Here is a 20863-nt window from a genome sequence, read left to right as displayed (position 1 = left end):
AAAAAAAAATTAAAAGCATTATATCACACAACAATAAATCATCAAAATATTATGAAAAAATGTTTTCAGCTCAAAAGCCAGAAAAAAGCACCAGAAAGAATTGTGTAGAGGATGGGATTTTTTTTTACTGTGAACAAAGGAAAATAAAAATACGTAGATGTAAAAGAATAGGCTACAAGCATTATATTTTATTGTTTAAATATGTATTTACACAATTAAAATCCTAATGTGGACTAAGGTGTGCTTCATGGTTTCTTTTGATCATAGCTTGCCTTCTGAGAGTTTTTCTGGATGGAACAAAAATTGAGACAATTCTAGTTATCTTTATATTGCAAAACAGCTCACAATTAGATTTATTCTAATTGCTGTATTAATTCTAATCCATTTAAGGCTACAAAATATTTTATTTTCTTATATTGTTCTAAGAGTAGTTTTTTTAAATTTTTTTTTCAATTAAACATCCCCCTCTTCTCCTTTTAATTTTAGGCTTTCACTTTGTACATAGAACAATAGATGCTGAAACTTAATTCAGTATGTTCTGTTACAGTCATTTATTTTAAACTGCTCTTATTTTAAGCTGTCATTTTTAATATTCCAATATTCCAGTTGCTATTTATTTGACATCCATGATTATTTTATAAAAAGCTCAAGTATCATAGGGCAAAATAATAGTCAGATTGCAACACCGTATTTTGATATTCCAATCAAGAAAGTTGAAATCTGGAATGATTCCTGATGAAATGGGATTCCCTCCTTGGAACTATCTAGTGTTCGTAGCTGCAGAGACGGATGGTTCTGTGGGATCTTCTTAGGGTGGCTGTGGCYGCGGCTGCAGGCTTAGGTGTTCTGGAGATTTTAGAAAAACATAGTTTAATTCCTGTGATAAAGTCACTTGCTTCCTTGCTTCTCCCACTCCCCCCACCTTCCCTTTCATTCCCCTTTTGTAAAAATAGCTTTATTGTTGCAGAAATCAGTTGCTAAAATGTTCTGAATGCCTACGCCGGCAAAATTGCAAATTCCTAAATTAAATGTAACAGTAAGAAAGCACAGGCATCTTTTCTCTGCAGCTCTCCTCTTCCTCCTTACCCTGCCTCCCCCCAGAAAGTTACTGTTTTATGCTTGGTATTTGCACATAAAATATTGTAAGGAAATTCTTTTTATCCATTGGAAGACTATGAGTTGTTGATAGTAAATGTGAGAAACAGTCAGTTGCCAGCCAAACATCTTAGTGATTCGACATGAACTGACTTTGTCACTTGCCTTTTCTTCTTGCACACTATCTTCCCTAAAATGAATTAAAGATGTGCTAGCTTGAGATGAAAAAATGTATAAAAGATGATCAAAAGAAAAGAAACATATTCGTACATGTAGTGACCTAGCTATGATGTCATTAAACTAAATTTATTCTCTTCAGCCTCAGTAGGTACTACCTCATTGTAAAACGAYGTGCTTCTTACTTTTCTGGTAATGCACCGCATGAAATACTGATGTTTCTGTTGGAGGATGGATGATACTYGGTAAATTTTGGTAAGAGTGTAGAAAGCAGACTAGTCAAAGTCTTTACTAACTGTCTGCATAACATAATGGACATGACTTTTATTTAGACTTTAGCTACTTTATTCACTTTAGGCAGTCAGAAAGTCCGTAGAGATGGAGTACAATTGCAGTGAGATCTTATTTTAAGTGTGTTAAGCTGACACTATAARAATAAAGTTTAACACATCCTGAGTGCTAAATATGAATTAGAATTACAGCATAAATATGGTAGGAGTTACACTAAGCATTAATCTGACCCACATTCGGCTGATACCATTTCAAGTATGTGTACAGATTAATAGCTATAAATGTCTTGCTTTATAAACTCAAAATGGCAAAAGAGTTCTTTCTTTCCTTTTGTGGGTGTTTCCAGCTTATTTATCACTGAGGTTAGCTGATTTCTATTTCTCTATAATGCATCTGTAATTTTCATTAAAGTTATTTTTTTTTCACATACATGGAACTTTTGTCACAATTTTTTTAGAATTGTACTATTTTTCTTTTAAAAAAGTGGATTTATTAGGAGAATTAATTAAAAAGAGTTCAGTGACTATTTAAGAAAATTTGCAAGAATTGGAGAAAAATATTCCCCTGCTTTTTTTCTTAAAAAAAAAGGAAATAGAGTAATACTAAACAAAGGCATTTGAAATGCTAAGTTATCCTCCCAGTGTAGACGTGCACCTTAGTAGAGGCTTAGTATGTCCTTGCTTTCTAAGGTGAAAGTTGAAAACCTGGTAAAATAAAGTTGAATGCATGTAGAAGATAGTATGTGATCATGCATAAYGTTTATCTAGTGGGGCCTTAAAACTGTAGTTAATGTGTTTTGTGGTGTTCAAATGTACAATTTGGAAAAGGAAGAGTTTGAATAAGGTTAAGGGTGATACTCCAGGGTAGTGAATGATCTAAATGAGTGCGAGTCGCACACCTGGGTGGTACCTGTAAGCACCTTGTAATCCTCTTCCTTGAATGTGTATTCAAGGGTAGCAGGAAAAGAGCAACAGCCTGTGCCATTTACCGGCTCCTTGAGACCCTCCTTCACCATCCCTTAATCTTAAAGCCTCTTGCTTGGTTTCCTTTTGCAGAAATCACTTCTGGGGCTTGCGAGTCGCTTGCTGGGAAATGCACGTGGCGGCCCCTGCACTGGCAAGCTGCTGGGGGAGAAGCCAAGTCCTTCCCCTAGAGCAGTGCTCCGTTCAGCAAGTGCCCCTCTGTGCTTCATTGYGCCGCACAATGTTTGGGCATGTAAAACCAAAAAAGGACAAAATTTGAATTTTTAGGGAGCTGAACAATTAATCACTAATTAATCTTCCAACCTTTTTAAATTTTTATAGTTAATAAAGGTACATTTTAAATGGGTTRCTTACCATGCATTGTACGCTCAAATGCAGTGCCATACACACTAATGGAGGGACTTTATACATGCCTAAACATATATGCATGTATATTTAGAAGAACCACTCCAAAATTTTGCTGAAATTTAAATAGACAGGTATGTTTGAAAGTAATTTTGTCTTTTTTTCATGTGAGCAGTGAAAATCTGGACAGCATGCATTCCTAAATCCATGAAGAATTTCCTAGCAGACAGTCTGATAGTATCAGTTCTACTCTTATAACTCCTAAAGTCTTTCTATCCACGACCCAAATATTTGCTGAAGTTTCTGTAAGATTTTAAGAATTTCAAAATAAAAAATATATGTTATGTATGTTTCTTTGGTGAATAACTTTCACTATACCATTTGTAGTAATTTGCATTATGTTGTAGAGGTAAATGTGTGTACCACTGAAGATAAAAGTGATGTTTTTGATATAGGTATTATTTTTAATCAAGTAAGTCAGATCAAAAGAATCTGGGGTGCCTTATGAACATTACAGCTACCCTGAATCAGAATGGACRTATTGTCATTACAAGAAACATAACCATAAGAATGGCAAAAGAGATATGAAGTGCTTTTCATTTTGCTAAATTGACTTTATATATGTGTGTGTGTGCGTGTATATATATATATACACGCACACACACACGTAGACATATGCACATATGTGTCTATGTATATAAATGTATTTTTATGTTGAGGCTGGCACATCTAAATTTGAATGAAGCACACCTAGCTTCTGTAATGCGGTGCCTGATGGGACAGACTGCAACTTTTGTGGGCAATTGCATTTAATTTATTTTAAATAGAATTTTTTATTAAGCTTGTGAATGAGTAATTGACTCAATACAGACTTTATACATTATTTATTCTGGTTATAAAAACTGATTTATTTTGCAATCTGTAAAAATTTTACTGATAAAACAGAATTTTGCACTGCGGGTGCTTTAGCACATTATAGGAGCTCTCAAGCAAAACAGAAGATTTTGATACGAGTGCCTGAAAAGAGCCTCTGTGCTTTGAGTGTTTTGTCCAAGAGAGGGCTGATACTTTCAGAAGGGCTCAAATGATGCGTCTTCTTTCCTTCCTCCCTTTAAGTAGGAAGTTTATACTCACGAGTATAAACTCTGTCCCCTGTCCCAGCAAGAGTTGATAGAAACCAATTTTCCTCATGATACAGTTCCACTGTTGATTTCAGAAGCACRAAAGAACAAGTTGAATATTTGAAAATTTACAATAAAATTCTCAGCAGTTAAAACTAAGTGTCCACTTTTATGTTTCAGAAGGGTCTTTTATAAAGGTCATGCTTTCTGATATGGTGAGAATTGTAATTTAGCTGATTCTTTCCAGTTTCTGAAGTAATAGTATACTCCCAAATAATAATATTCCATTTTTTTCCATTACATATTGCAATAGCTACAAATACAGCAAAATCTCTAAAATCAAAAGGGAACTGGAAAGTTTTGAACAATACACATAATATTAACATAACAAAGTAGAATTTGTTGGATCAGCATAAAGTTGAACAAAAATATTTGCTTAATTTGGATGTGTGCACTGTTGATCCTATGAGATTTTTGGTTAAGTAGCATGAAATTTTCCTGATTACCTTTAAAATTAACAGATTTACACTGCATTATGGTGATATACTATTAGATAATGTTCATTTAAACTTCTGACTACAGCTGTGTATATTCTAGTGTCTGTTGAGTTGATTAACTTGGTTTATTCAATGAGGCTGAAATTTGGGAAGTGTATGTAGCTCCTTATCATCGCTTTTTTTCTATTGCTAAAAGTTTTAAATTCTCAGAGAACAAATAAAAAAGAGAAATAACTCTCATTAATGTAGGTGTGTTGAACTTAGGGTTAAAAAAGAGACCAGGGAAAGAGAGGTTGAAGAAGAACATTATTTATATATCCTTTTTAGTGAAGGATGATRTGAGGCCCTAAATCCCAAAAGAAAGTAAATATCATACTAGGGATTAGAACTCAGGATTTCTGAGCAGGTACCTAGGTCCATACTGGCCTCGTGATCCTTAGGAGCATGCAGGAGTGAAGTTTTTCAAAACAGCAAAAACTGAAAAATTAATGTAAAACTTCATTTACAAGCATATAAGAAAAAAATGTAGTTGTATAAGAAAAAGCTCTGTGGAGGTAGATTTTATATGAATTTTTAGAACTGTGAGAAAAAAAGCCAAGAAACAGTTTCCCTCTGCATGTTATATTTTCAGTTTGTGCAGATGAAGTTGTAGATAACATTTTTCTTTACTAAGGAACTGTTCCAGTGTGACCATGCTCCCTGTATCGTTGTCTTTTGGAAGCAGATGACAATTGCTACCTGGAAGGAAGAGCAGGAAAAGATTTCAGTTTTTACTGCTGTGCTAACTCATTTACTGATGAAAACTAGTTAACTGCTCATGATAATACCAAGCGTATCAAGACTTTTTCGCTACTGTGTRCGTCAAACCTAACATTGTGAGAGAGTTCTGCACTCAGAAATGTGGGTGAGGTAGGGGAACTTCATAAACGTGACCCTGGGAGGAGAATCTTTCAAAAAACCTAAAGCGAGTAATTGTGTAGGCCAGATTAACAAGATAAGTTAAAATGCAGGTGATGAGTGGAATAGTGGATGGTGATGACTGTTCCATGGTCCAAAGGAACTGCTGAGGACTTGGAGCTGGCCTTTGGGAATGAAGTGATTGCAGTGATTTGGATCTGGCCTCTGTCCCACCGGTAGCTGTCTGTGCCTGTCCTAGTCTCCTCTCCACTGTGTGGTCTCCTACTGATAAACCTACAGGAGCTTGATGCTCTTGTTGAATTATCTTTTCTTGTTGCGCTGAAACCTTAAGACCTGCAATCTGTTCTGTCTTTTCTGTTCTGGGATTTGGTGAATGTGATTCATCTTATTTGGCTGACAGGGCTAGTCAGCAGAGCCGTGTATTTCTGTTCTAGGTCTGTCTTTTTGATAACAAGCTTGGAAACATGGAAAGCCGTGCCCTTCTCTAGAGGGTCCCAGAAATGGGTACTTTTACTTGGCAGTACTGGGTGCATTTCATCACTGTCACCAACCCCTATCTCATTTAAGTGAAAGGGACTACCAAAAAGAGGGGGCTTTATAAATATAAATGTAACTTTAAAATAGGTGATCGGTTCAGTTTGTTTCAGGCTGTTCCCATGAATAGATGTACAGRTGTTTTGCTTAAATTCTGTTCTAAAATTGCATTTTTGAATCCTCCCACCTAGATTCTCAGTTAGGCATCTAATAAATGTGCTATTTTCTCAAAAGTTATGAACACCCACATCTCATTTTTTGACAGTCATACAAACTGTGGATGCTTTGTAAATCAGACTGCTTAGTTAGGTGCTCTTCTTAGGCACTGATGTGTGAATATTTAATATATAGTTAGARGTGAAACACCTGCAGATCTACTTCATTAGCAATTTGGGTAGAGGAGACCAAAAAAGAAAAAAAAAACAAAACAAAACATGAGCCTAGCAAAACAACTAGGCAGTTTGCAAATAGTTAGGAAGAGAAAGCTGAAGTAAGGTTGCTTATTAACAGAAACAGAATAGTGTTTGCAGATGATATTTATTATTCTTCAGTTCTGCACTAGTATTTGTGAGAGACAAGTTTTTATTTTGAAGGATCACAGTCTTTTTGATATGAGCAGGTCATAGATTATTGTGGCTTGTTAGTGCTGTGTGCTCATCAGAATAACAGCAGGAAAGAATTTGGAGTCTAAACCTTTTGCTTTCGCTGCCAGCACACTGGAGTATAGTATGCTTGTAAATAATAATCAGTAAGAACTGAAATGGTGCGCAATGAACACATCCAGTATCCCTGATTCTGTTGTGGGTTGGACTAGAGTTGAAGATATTTTAAAACAGCATTTCAAAAGCTTTGCTCAAAACACCTTTTTAATATAGGGTATGATTATCTAATTTGCACATCTGCTTGTCAGGGAGTAAAGCATAATTCACTGCACGTTAGTACAGAAAATTGCGTTAGTGTATACATTAAGTGTCGCTTAAACTGGACAGGAAGAATAAGGAATTCTGAAATTTTCTTAAATAATACAGCTATTACCTAAGTAACATATTTGTCTTAAAAATGCTAGACAAGAATTTAACTATGTTAATCTGTTTTGTTTCATTGAGCATAAGGGGCTCTTATAAACAATGATGAAGAGTTAATAGAAAAAGTTAATAGTAATTTATTGTTTATTTTTCTAGCAGTACTGGGTCGTCTTTTGAAATTTAAAATATTATTTCTAGTTTATTCACTATGCAAATTGTTTTTTTTTAGCTACTTGCATATTAGTTTGCAATTACGACTGACTGGATCATCTAGACAAAAGTTCTATGTTATTTAATTCGATCAAATGAAAACAAGAACTAACAGAAAATCAGTAGTGTTTTAAACTCAGATATAGCAGAGGTGCTGCTTTTCACTTTTGAAGTTTCCAGTTATATTTTGTTAAAAGACGTTAAAATATAATCTAGTTTTGTAGTTTTGTGTAAAATAAATTGAATATGAATGATTTTGAATTCTGCTATTGTTTAGCAAAATTTTCCACTGATCTTCTGGATCAAAGGAAGAAGAGAATAATTGAAGTAGATTCTCTGGACTGTCCAAGGACCTTATTGCCTATTCTTTTACAAACCAACCAACCAACCAACCTACTGGGAATATGAACCATTTTTGTATGTCTTAATTTAGGAAGACACTGCAGCAAAGAGGAATACAATAAAAACTGGCAGAAGAGAATGTGGAGGATTATCAATATGGTTATTTTGATCTACTGAGACACTGCTTTCAAGCAGTGATCATCTTTTTCATGTGTAAATTGTGTTGTGCTGTCAAGTTAAGGATTTATGATTATCATTAAACTACTGAAAATTTCTAGCTAATTATAGGAATTTTTTTTCATAGCTATTCCTTAGAAGTGCACTGGTGGGTGGGTGTTAGACACGTAGCAAAATGTTTCCTTCAAAATCCTATGGTATTTAATAACGTATTTATAGTCTATCGAAGCATTCGCTCCAGTTCTTGTCTGCAGATCTGGCCTGTCCTTGACAAAGGCTGAGGAAACGGCAGACGTTGCTACAGATTCCCACTGCAGCCTCTCCAGTATGCAGGTGCTCAAGTCTGGACACTGAAACCTATTAAGAAATTTATTTCTGTGAAGGTATTTTCATACGTGGAGTATTAGAATACCATATACTCTAGAATACTTTTATTTTTKGTATACTTTCCTCTGTTCCTCTCTGAGGGTAATATGAGCCATGCAGTAGATAATTGGAAGATCGGCAAGGACTTTGTAAGGGTTTTTTCTTCCTCATCTTTATTTTATGCTTTGACGTGTAAGTCATCTTTTTTAAAGCATATTTAAGTGAGTGTTCAGAAATGATCTGGAAGGGTGTTGCTTTCTGGAGGGGGCTGTTTGGAGTGGGAACCGCCAGTCTGTGTCTGTATGCCAGTCTGAAAACTCATCTTCCAAACGCGCAGCTTTAAAAAATGGCAATTGCCATTGAAATGGACTGCGTCGAAGGGCGAGCGGAGCTGCACGCCCCCGAGCCAAATACGTTGCTCAGCTCTAAGGGGAAGGTGCGCTTTTCTCTTACTTAAAGCAAAGCAATCTTACGCAGCTTTCCTTTATGACCCCCTGCCTGCTCAACCTGCTCCTTTGCTCACCGGCTGCAAGAGCAGCTGAAAAACGTTCTTTGGGACTTCGTTCCTCAGTTTTAAGGGGAAGGGAAGAAAATGCTCATGGCTTTCTTGAACGTAAATGAAGAAGAAGTGGCCCAAGTGTGTTGGTTTGATCACTGCAACAAATGAGGCAGGACTCTGCCATATTTTAAAGCGTTTGACCTATAGGGTAGGTTTTGTAGCAAAAGTTTTGATAGGGTCACGCAGTTGTATGTGTAAGTGGGAGATAGGCTGTCATCAAAAATCTTAAAGGAAGCCATAGTAATAACACCAGGAATGTTGTTTCGGAGTGTGTGTAAAAAGAAAGGTTGGCTTATAGCCAAATATGGATATGGAAAACCTGGTCCTGCCTTGGAAAATGTCGGAGCACATTGCAAGGAACATCTTTCTTGTTTTTGTTCAGATTCTTATTTRTCTGTCAATCTCCATTGGGGAAAATTTACAGGGAACTGTAAGGTTTGGCAAAATTCATTTCGGCAAAGCTTTCTAGAATGGAAAATTGTGCTCATGTTTACTAAGCAGAAACACCACCACCTCGCAGCCCRTGATCTGCGCGTGCTCCCTTTCCCACTTAGTAAAATACGAGATTATGACAGGACTTACTATTACAAGGAYGCTCTGAAGAGAATCCGATTATTTGTCTGTTGGTCTAATGCTAGCACTATAGAGACTGTTTTACTCTCTAAGTAACTACAAAAGAAAAATGGCAATGACAACATTAATAAGTAGAGGCCTGTTCYTAAAAAGTTAGCTTAAAAATATTTCATGCATTTGCATCAATAATTAAACAAAGAAAAAGCCCTTGCAAACTAGGATGTTATTTATTGCTTGTTACTTTAGGTGAATTTAAATTAAAGTAGCATTTTGTATTTACTTTATTAAAACATAAATAGTGGCAGGTAATGAAATATCTATTAGTTACTAAACAGATTTGAATTACTGTAATGTTAGGAGGGATGAGCAGCAATTTAATAAGCATTAAGGGGGGGATATTTTAAACTTTTTTAAAAAAATGAATGAAATGATTTTGTAATTACCTTTCTGAGGTTAATGRCTGAGGCCTAGGAAGAGGAAATGTGTAAGGTTTGAATAAACATAATCCTTCAGCAATATAAATKTTCATGATGTAAAAAAGTTTTCCAATATTCAATAAAAATATTCCTATACTGAAGTATGCAACTAGTATGAAAAGGATAAGAACAAAGAACATGAAAAGAGATTTTGGAGGAAAGAAAATATGTGTAGGAGTTGCATATTCTTCTRTTAACATAAGAAAAGATCCCCGCATACAGTTTAATTTTCTTTTGTCACCTTGCAACTTAGACACTGCTCTTACAAACTTGTTTCAGTTTTATTACCRATTTTTATTATAGTCTATAAGATTAGCTTTTCAATAGCACAGTGATTTTTTTTCACTCTCAAGTAGTTAAATATTTATCTTTATAAGACTCTCTACTTTTAGCTTACTCAGAATATAGTGAAGCACTCAGCAACGCTGAGAAGGTGCTGTCTTAGCCAAGGCATTCACAGGCTTGGACCATTGTAAGGATGAGTCCTGGCTCCTACCAGGAGTCTAAAAGCAGCAGTTTGTTCCCCCAGCTGAGTATGATGCTTAAGCCCTTTGGTTCCTGAGAATGAACATGAGAAAGAAAAGGGAAGCAGACAGACACCTTAATGACTGAAACAATYAAGGGGTTGTGATTCATGGTGATCRGGATTATGGAGAAGAGTMCATTACAATTCAGTGATAAGAAACCTCTAGAGTGAAAAGAGGTGCAAGTATAGACACATCTAGTTTTAAAAAAGATTACACGTTTGCATACTGTTCACATATTTGTATACTGGTTTCTACTTTTCTACGTTTCTGTTTTGTTTRAGCAAATTTTTGGCTAATGCACTCRGAGAGTTGATTTCCTAATGCAGCAAAGATGCACCTACAGCATCCAGAAATTTGTTGCGGTGGCCCAGAGTTTAGTGACCAGCAGTGGTTCTACAGTSTTGGGATCATGTCCATGGACGCAGATCAGCAACGATAAGTTTCTTGCAACTTCTGCTCTGAGTATTCCCATCTAAGTTCATCATACATACCTTGTTATGTAGGTGTACTGTTATATCTAGTTACTAACAGGAATTTCTAGATATCTGTTAAATATGGAGCGCTATGTTGATCAGTGCCGTAAGAATGTAAAATGAACATTTATGAACCTGCAAAGATTTTACAAAGATTTTCTCTTCAATCAGGACAGTTGCATATTCCTYATAGAGATATCAGAGCAAAAGTAGTTTACTAGGCAGAACTGAAAGAAAGTCTCTTAATTTTGGATATAGTCCTCCTTATCATGCAGGAAAATTAAGGTAAACACTAGTGAGAGAAGCATATTTGTACAAAATGAGCAGGGACCTCAAGACTTGAGATAAAAAGGTTATGGTAGTCAAAACAGCAGGTGAAAAGATACCTGCTATTGTCTTGATGAAACAAAAATACATAATTTTTGGAAAAGAAATTTTCTGCATTGCCATCAGTGGGGAATAAATAAAAATAACTATTATCTTTGGAGATATAGAAAATAGCGCTCTAAAATCTATTAATTTGTAAGTAGCATTRGAATTTCCACAATTTTTGCTTTTAYAGCTTGTCATTAATTTCCTTTATAGTCTAGGTCATGMTTTGCCTGCATTRCTATATGTTAGCTGAAGGCTTTCTAAAGATGRAAACATGATCCTTYTTATTTTCATACCTGTTGTACAATAATGATGGGGACTTACTGGTGGAATCATGGAAAATTCTGATTTGGAAGGTACTTCAGGGAGGACATCTGATCCTGCCTCCTAGCTATACCAGGCCAGCTTTGAAATTGCTCAGGKTCTTTCACAGTCAAGATTGGAGTAACTCCAAGGATGGAGCTTTCACACCTTTCTGGACAACCTCTCTCAGTATTTAACCATCTTCAGGGTGATTTTTTTTCTCTAATATCTAATTGMATTTTTTATTGTATGCATTGCTTTTTGTTCTTTTGTTGTGCACGTCCAACAAGAGTCAGGCTCCTTCCTCTCTGTAGTCACCATTAGGTAGCTGAAGATTGCTGTGAGATCCCTCTCTCCCCTTTCTCTGCCCCAGGCAAGTGAAGCTTAGCTCCTCCAGCCTTCCTCAAGCACTCAAGCCCTGACCATCTTGGTGACCCTTTGTGGAGCTGTCTCCAGTTTATTGGAATCTTTGTTGTACTGGGGTCCCAAACTGGACCCAGTATGCCAGGGGTAATCTTACCAGCACTCAGTGGAGGGGAAGAATCACTTCCCTTTGCTGGCTGGTTGCTCTTTAACCTGCAATGCAATATGTGACTGTCTTTTATAGCCTCTAGGATACAGAAGATCTTTTGAATTCGCTGAAAATGAGGGAAAGGAGAAGCATTAGAAAATGCTGTTCAGCAGATCTGTCACTAATGGAATCTCGCATTTTTCTTTCATCTAGAATGTGCCCCCAGACTTGTCCATCTGCACCTTTGTGCTGGAACAGTCCCTRTCAGTTCGGGCCCTCCAGGAGATGCTGGCCAACACAGAGGAAAAGGCGGAAGGGGTAAGTCATTAAATCTACACTTCTTTCATCTTGAAAGATACAACAATTTTTTCACTCTACCASAGACTGTGTCTGGTACAAGCTGTAGCATCATGAATTCCTTATATTTAATTTTAGTTCCTTCTYCACTACAGGAATGGTCTGATATTGAGAAATTCTAACCATTTTCAAGTTTCGCTGAAGTTGGTGAGAGTTGTAAATACATCAYTCAATGCAGATCAGCATAGAGCTACAAGAATGATTTAATTTGATCTCTCATAATGTGAAACATAAAGCTTGATCATATCCTTAGGATGGTTAAGGTTTGTGATGATTTATATCATCATTTTATCAAGTCAGACTGTCAGAAAACTTTAAAATGACTTGGATATGTACTGCCTGTCTTTGGAAATAATGAAATTGTTCTGTGTAGTCCRAACTAAAATGTTCAGTAATTCAACCTGGAGATGCAATATTAATGAGTAGTGGGGGAGAAATATGGAACTTACACACTTTTGCACACCAGAGGATGAAAGACAGAGGTATAATGATACTGTTTGACTAACAAACTGCTATTTACAAATAAAASAACATTGTGTAATTTATGTTGTCTGCTGTGTAGTTCATTCAATGCCATGATGTAGCTTAGTATTGCAAAAACACTTTGTAGAGTTTATTTGAATGCTACATTCCAGCCCAAATCCTGTAAACTGTAAATGAGAAAGAGTGACACGGGACATTTATTACTAAACGTAGAAATTATACAGATAAAACAGAAGCAGGGGTCAACCATAAATATGTCACTCAAGAAAGCTGACAGGAGGGAAGCATGCTTCTGATATCTCTAGGAATGCCTTGAGAAAGCAAGCTTGAAATGAACATGCGGCAGCAGTCTGTCCCACAAAATGCCAGCCACTGAGCCTAAAAATGGTATTCAGGAAATGAAGTCCATGAACAGCCCCWTGGGTGATCCAAAGTGTATGCTGTCATTGCAGATTTGTTCTTAGGACTAACTGCAACAGAAGGAGAATAAGAAGCATATCTAAGAGAAACGCACATCAGAGCAAGCAGATCCATATTTCCCCTCTTTTCCTATTTTGCAAATACTGAACTAAGAGCAAGCAAATCCACAGGAAAAGATTACATCCAAAGTACATTCATGAGCACAGGCATAATGTCAAAAACCATAGTCAAAAACCAAGGATGTGCAGTGATAGCTAAGAGTGTACAGCAATATATGTAAAGTAGAGCRATAATGTTTTTGCTGGTTTTTCTTATCAAATGTGGACAGGGTTCAACAACTAAAGAAACCATATGGGGATGAATGTTGAAAGGTGCTGTAGGGCAGAGCAAGGGCACACTTTGAAGAGTGAAGAAAGATTCAATTATCCATTCTATCAGAAGGGCCAAAACAGGACTTGGGAAGGAAATCCTTTTTTTTTTTTCTTCTTTTATAATTAACAATAATTGTCAAATTTTATGTTGGATCTTTTTTAAGGCATAAATGACTGTCAAAGGGCAGGGTGAGTCTTTAGCAGAGTTCTGGGATCAGCTGTTAAGTGAATATCTGCTCCTTAAGCCAGAGATTACATCCAGGAAACATAGAATAAAGAACCAAACTTGCTGTGGAACGGTTAGAAAATTTGAGCTCGAAGATTCTGCTGAGAAGAAGGCAGGTTAGAGGTAGCTCTGTAGAGTTCTCGGCTGGATTATTTGTGCTAGATTTGCAGTAGATTCTGCACTGGATGTGCAGAAAAAGGCTTCTGCGGGGGCCAGTGACTGATGGGACCTACAAACTCCAAGCTAGAAGGACCAATGTTTGTCTTAATCTAGTATTTCCTGGAAACAATTATTGATGGCAACTTCTCTGTGTAATTGTCAAGGAACTGGACATTCATATATGTGCCTAAAGAAAGTTGTTGAGGATTATACAGTGCTCTGTATCACTAATCTTTTGAGACATGCACAAGAAAAGGTGGTATCTGTGTGTCCTTTGGCTGTTGCCTTATTGTAGAGTATTACGCTTTCAACGCCTGGTATCCATCTGTAGCAGAAGTGACAGATCTACAGCCCTGCCTTCAACCCAGATAGTTCATATTCACTGAATAATGAACAGATTTCTATTGTAGATTTTGCCTGGCTTCTATGAAAATAGAGGATCTGCTTGTGTACTCTTGCATACTGATATGTTGATATCAGGCAAGAATAACCTTGTACATCATGGCTTGTAAATGGACAAGGCCATATCAATGTTGATTATTACAAAAACAGGGAAAAATAAAACTTTTATTTCTAGTAAGTCTCTAGAAGACCAGAATAACGATAACACCAAAATAACTGAATAGGAACAATAAAATAACAAAACTGACTTTTGTTATCTGTATGTAATTTCCATTAACATAAAGCTTTCCTTTGATCTTCTAGATACTTAYCACAGAGTAGGTACTGATGTAGGCAGCTTAATATTTGGTGTAGCAACTGTCAGAACCTGTGAGCTGCAGGTCTAATCACTGATGTGGATACTTGAACCTTTATGAGAAGAGGTAGTTTTGTATATATCTGAAGCACTTTGTTTTCAAGGAACAGTGCCAATTTTCTACTTATATTAATACTATTTTCTTTCATTTAGGAGAAGAAAGTACAGCAATTACTATAGAGATTTTTATTGTAAACTGGATTCAATATGAGTTCAATTTCTAATGAACAACAGCCTGTAAAGGAAGGTCTTTTCAATCTCAATTACCTTTCCTTACGTTAAAAGTCCTTAAGGTGTCAATGTTTAAAGTGGTTTACCTATACTTTTTTGCTGTTCTTCATTATGTATAACCTCTCGCATACTATGTTTATTTAATAGATAATAGGTAAGTCAGCAGTAATGTAGTGGTTGTTAATATGAACAAAAATCTTGTGCTGAACTGAATTGAAAGAATAAACCAACTTTCCTTGTGTTTAAGAGAAATTAATTCAGTGCCCTACTAGATTTCATTTTAATTCTTGATTATTATGTATTAAAGATGCAAGATCACCTTTGCAATAAGTACCTATTTTTTTCAGTGTAAGAATCCCAAAATGAGAATTTCCATTCTTCATAAGATTAGTGATCCATCCAATTGAGGACCCCTACTTCTCTGTCCTGAATCAACTAACTGCCAATATCAAAAGCAAGAGTGGAAAAGAGTGAACATTCTTAAGACAGAATATGTGTACAGTAGTGTCCTGTCTGTAAAGTTTTGTTCTTGCCCTAGGCACTCAGTAATTACTTTGTGCTYTGTTTATTTCTTACTGTTCCCTGTTTATTCCATGGCTTGTCTATATAATGTCATTCAGACTGACTTCTCAAGGGCTTTTCTTGGCACATTACGATTCTATCTGAAAAACAGATGCTACAAGTGACTGAGTTCATCAGCTGAGCTGTGGTAATTCTTTAGTCTACTCAGATTACAAGGTAAATACATTTCCTGAAATCACCTTTATTCTGTGGATATGCTCCATTTCAACCCCTTTACTGAAGAGCAGTAACACTGAGCTGAGACAACTGTGATTGTGTAAGTGCTTTAATACTTGAAGTGCTGCAAAAATATTTATGGATTTGTTTTCAAAACACCACTTTAGGATAACAGTTCTTTACCTAATTATGGCATAGATGGATAAAAAATCGGGTATTCACATCTTAGAGCAATCAATTTGAGATGCTTTGAACAAGGTATTTCATTACGGTATTGTTCAATACTACAGAGTTGTTTAGATCCTGAAATCAGAGATCTCTTTGCATCACCAATAGCTCTCAGTGCTTTTCACTTCTGCAAGTCAGATTCTAGGTCCCAACTTAGCATAAAAAATGAAGAAATAGGCAATTTCTTGACTCATTTGRTCTCATTGACTTGGTTAAGATCATTCGGAAACTGTGGTAGAGGCAGGGATAGGATCTCCTTCCACAGCATATCATTCAGCTGTTGAAAGGTTGTTAATAGTAATTACCTTCAGGAAATCTTGTATCCTTTAGGTATGTCTTCCTGTTTCATTGTGTAAACGGGCTTCACTGCTATATGCACGTGCTCTAGCATGTGCTAGAACCATCCTATGTGCAGAAAAATGGATGAATCCTATGGAAAAAGATCTGTGAATAATCCCATAAATAAAGGCTGTCATAATGTGTACGTCCAGAGCCTGGGTGCTCATCTTTTAGGCAAGCTGCTGTGTCCTGGGAGGGCCTGCAATTTTTTATTTTGTCATTATTTTGACTTAGTTTTTGAGTGCAACTTTTTATGATTAAAAAGCGAGTAAAACAAGAAAATAGAAATCGTTAGTTTTTTATAGCGCATTTAACATCAGCAAAAGCCTTTAGGTTGTCTATTCTCAGCTTGACTGTTAAATTTTACTAGCGACCCCTCTGATGAGCCCAGAATCTTGCTTTTCTCTAAAGCATATTAGACTAAGTGATCCTGAGAGAGTGAATCCATAGATTTCTCAAGTAGCTTGTTCCAAAGAATAATCACCATCTCTGTAAGATGTTAGAACTGTGTGTCTTTCTTCCAGTGTGATTTTTTTTATGATTATTGTTCTTTATAAAATCTTCTCTTACAAGATTCAAGAGCTCTTTAATGTTTAGGATTTTCTCCTTGTGAAAGTGCTTAGACACTGTAATCAAATCACAGCTCCTGGATATTTTCCCCTGATTTCCTCAGGAAATGAGCCCTGGCCATCCATTTGTTAGTACTCTTGTACTCTTCGGTGACTTCTGAGCTTTCCGGACAACGTAAGTTCTATTAGAAAGAGCAGTTGATAATTATGTTCTTTCAAATGCAGTGAATTTTGGGTAAAGTAAAAGGACCTAAATTTGGGTCCAGGTGAAAGAAAGAAAGCTCAGCTGTTTTACAGTTCCACTGGCTACTTGTGTGCGGGTGTGTATTCTCACTGCTATCTCTTGTTCAAAGACATGCTGTAGGTACATGGAAAGAAAGCTGCCAGGTTGCGGTTGAGTTGAAGGGGTGTATAACTGTGGCTTTTTGGAGTTCTGAATTTTAAACATCTTTTTTGTAGAAGGTAGACAAAAGACCTGTACATAAGTACTCTATTACCAGTTTCAGCAATGTTTCATGACAAGAATATATATTTATGGATTGCCATAATTCTTGTTTTCAATATATAGCATCGTCTTGACACTGATCATCCTTCAAAGTTCTTAGGACGATTGGTACCTTTAGATCCAGCACGTGGATCTCAGCCATGACATCAGATAGGCAAAACATGATAACACTGGTTATTTTCCATTTCTTGGTCAAAATGATGGCCAGAATGCATGAAATCTTAAGCAGATTTACCTGCTGTTAAGTCTCTGCTGATGGCACAGAGGTGAATTTTTCTCTGTCTGTCTGTCTCTTGAAAGCTTAGGTTTTGGCCGGATTTGTCTCTGTAACAGAGAGAAATGCCAGGTTCTGTAAAATTCACTGCAAAGTCTCTGTTCAAGTGTGTAGCAGTTCTAGAACCGCCAAAAGAAAAGGTATCTAGACCTGATATCTGACACGGGAAAACAGCATATATTTTTTTAGCTTCAGTTACTTCAGCAACTGGCTTAGACTTTTTGTGTCTTGAACTTTTGAAATCATCCTGGGGCAAACACCTTGTATAAAAACTAGCCATACGAATAAAAATTCAGCAAAAAGGATATGCAAATTAAAATAAAGGACATGTAAGGTAGCCTTAATAGGAGCTATTGCTACTGACTCTTGTAAGAAATAAATTTCAAAGATACTTTGTTTTGTATGCTTTAAAATAAATGCTGTTCTTTTTAAAAGAAGAGTTTGAGTAGTCAAGACACTGCTATTCTCCAGATTTGTTTAACAAGTGGCTAGTTTCAAGTTTCATTCTATTCTTACTACTTTAAATACGTCAAAAAAGCATCAGATAGGAAAGGTGACTAGAGACAAGAAGTTAAATTAATTTAGTGATAAAGGATATTTCACCATAGTAAACAAGGAGCAAAGTCCTATATCTTTTTGTATTGGCTAGGAAAAAAAACCCCCAAACTCTATGCTTTTCTTTTTAGACTACTAAAAACTTATGATTTAATTAAGTTGCACTTGTGCTTTGCTTGGGTTTTCTGAAATATATCCAGCAGCACATCATGATATAAATAACATGCTACTCTTGTCTTTGATCTCTCTTACAGTCATCCTTAATAATTCTCTTAAATGAGGCCATTGAATTTTGGAGCCTCAGGATCATATGTTAAATGCCATATCCCACTCTATACATGCAAAGGGTACGTAACTCAATTCCACCTGCCAGTACAGTGCATATTTTTGGGTGAATGAGAGATGTTATTATGTCCCATGCAGTTGACTGTTTTTAACTGCACATTTTCATCAAAGTGACTGAGAACTATTAGTAAATTGTCTTTCACAGAAGCTTTAATTTTTCTCAGCTGCTGATAAAGTATTCTTTTCAGTTTGGTCTACCAGAAAAGGAATGGGTGCCCCTCCGTCCTGATTTTGTTGTACTGTCCAGCCATAATAAAATCCCCTTTCGTGAGGAACATACTGAGGAGGAGAGGTCTGTTCTGGCACCRGCTTCTGGGACTCCTGTCCGCCCCTCTGGGCTTTCTTGTGCCAATACAAGCTGTATGGCTGCATTTTTATTTAGTATTTATGATACATGGGATCAGAGAGGTTTCTCTCAGCTCTTTCTGTGGCCTTTTGCGTCAAATGTCATTTTTTTGATAGCTTTTTAGAAAAATTGCAGTCCTGGAATAAGTAAGGATCTGCTTGAATGTTACCTGTAGCAAGAAAATGAATGTGTGTGAGAGYATATGTAATTATCAATTTCTCTGTTTTGAATGACACTATGTGCTATGCATAGAGTAAGTTAGGATGATGTAAGGATCTCTAGCAGTTGTCTTGTTATATTAGTATGATTTTAAGCAAGTAACACTGCACTTGTTCTTTGCTTTTTGAATGAAAAATGCTGAGTAAGCTTGAAGTCAGTTTTACTATTTGGCTAGACAATTATATAGAGAAAGATTGGCTCCTATTTGCCCTTATATGTTTGAAATTTGTTTACATTTATGCCAAATAAAGTGTCTCAAAGTGCTTGAAAGGTTTCTCCGTTTTGCCACAGAATTTCTATATAAAGCTGAGAAAGTCTCTTAAAGCAGTAATTTTCTTAATGCTACTGAATTCTTCTCTAAAAGGAACCGATGCCTTGAATTTTTAAACCAGCTCAGTCAAGCTAAGCATTACAGTCAGTAAGCTAAGCGGTGATTTCTAAATATGTTTTTCCTGGTTTTGTATGTCTTGACACTGCAGGATTGATTTGTGCTGAGGACTGAGATGTGATTGTAGTCAATGGAAGCTACGCACAGGATGCAAAATAATGCTAGACCAGGCCCTAGGCATCTCAAACTGAACATACTGGTTGTGAATATTTTGATTTTAATGGTTCTATGCTTTGGATTCTTAAATATCTTGATATATCATCGAGAATACTAAAAAAATTAAATTTAAACTTGTGAAATGAACATTACAGTAAAGAACACCATAAGATGGATGGCATTTAATCATTATGTCTTTAGAATAGGCTTTTTATCAATATTCAATACAGTGGTTGCACACTGAGAGAAGTTGTGGCAGGCTGTGTCATAGTATGATGACATATGTGTGTTGAAATTAAGGTTACATAGCTGACTTGTACTGCTTCCTGTCTTTTTTAGTGTTTACCATAACAACTTCACTAAAATTCTTTTGTAAGAATTAGCATAACTCTTTTGAGAATGCAAAAGCTTCATATCTTCTAAGCTTAGGAAAAAGGGGATTTTGAAATATAAATTGATCGTGCTTACATATAATTYGTGTCTGATCCTGCTACAATGTAACTCTGGCCCTACAAAGTGCAACTTCAGTGCKGTCTCACAGCTGAGCTCACAGCTGAGGCAAGGCCCTAGATGGTGCGATACTCAAACATAGTATTTTCCTCTTCTTTTGGAATGCACACAGCTGGAAGCTGAGTATTTCTGAAGCCCAAGACCTTACATTAAATAAATTATATCTTATTTGTGCTGAGTTATACAATTATATTGAAAACTGAAATAATAATTATACAGTTTTTTGAACAGATTGTTTATACCACTAAGTAAACATCTCATAAAATATTTAGAGAATCCTTCAAACTTTTATTTTTGTTATCCTGGCTTCTTGTAGGATATAGTTTTCTGGAATATCTAGCTAGATGGTTGAAAAATTTAAGAAATAGATCCTTTGTCTCATGATGTCTTTTATAATAGCTGATGTAAAGGACATTGAAATGGCTGGTGCAATGTGCTCTCAGTGTAGGGATTACATAGCAGTGCTATATAGGCTGGGATCGTGGAAAATGTTAATGGAGTCTGCAGTGCTGAGTACCAAGAAAACAGTGTGCTGTCAGGAAGCTCTGTAGGGTCTCAACACAGTGGGGAAATTCTTCCTCTGAAATGCACTCCGTGTGCTGAGCTGCCAGGAAGTTCTGAACCTTCTGTAGTGATTTTAGAGAACTAATCTCCAAATTCACTCCTCAGGATTTTCTTAACATGATTTGCTTTCTAACTCCTCTTCTCTTGCAGTGTTCAGCAGCTTGGGGTGCTTTTCATGACAGTGATGTTGTATATGCATGAGTCCACTTGTTCAAGTCTGGATATGAGTAGTCTGCCCCTGAGAAGGG

The 20863-nt window shown here is 36.3% G+C and overlaps 1 protein-coding gene across 5 annotated transcripts in view; it reads left to right on the top strand.

The window, feature by feature from the left end:
• RYR2 (ryanodine receptor 2) overlaps nt 1–20863 on the top strand; it is a 449981-nt gene that overhangs the window by 132829 nt on the left and 296289 nt on the right. For all 5 annotated transcript variants that reach the window (XM_085298277.1, XM_085298276.1, XM_085298275.1 and 2 more), the window contains exon 3: nt 12089–12193. In XM_085298277.1, the coding sequence (XP_085154403.1) occupies nt 12089–12193 (105 nt within the window). The remainder of the gene's footprint in view (nt 1–12088; nt 12194–20863) is intronic.

The sequence above is a fragment of the Rhea americana genome, unplaced genomic scaffold, assembly GCF_003343005.1.
Source record: "Rhea americana isolate MKP2758 unplaced genomic scaffold, rheAme1 scaffold_137, whole genome shotgun sequence".
NCBI classification, from domain to species: domain Eukaryota; kingdom Metazoa; phylum Chordata; class Aves; order Rheiformes; family Rheidae; genus Rhea; species Rhea americana.
Note: the sequence above shows the minus strand (reverse complement) of the source record. Positions and strands in the feature narration are given on the sequence as shown.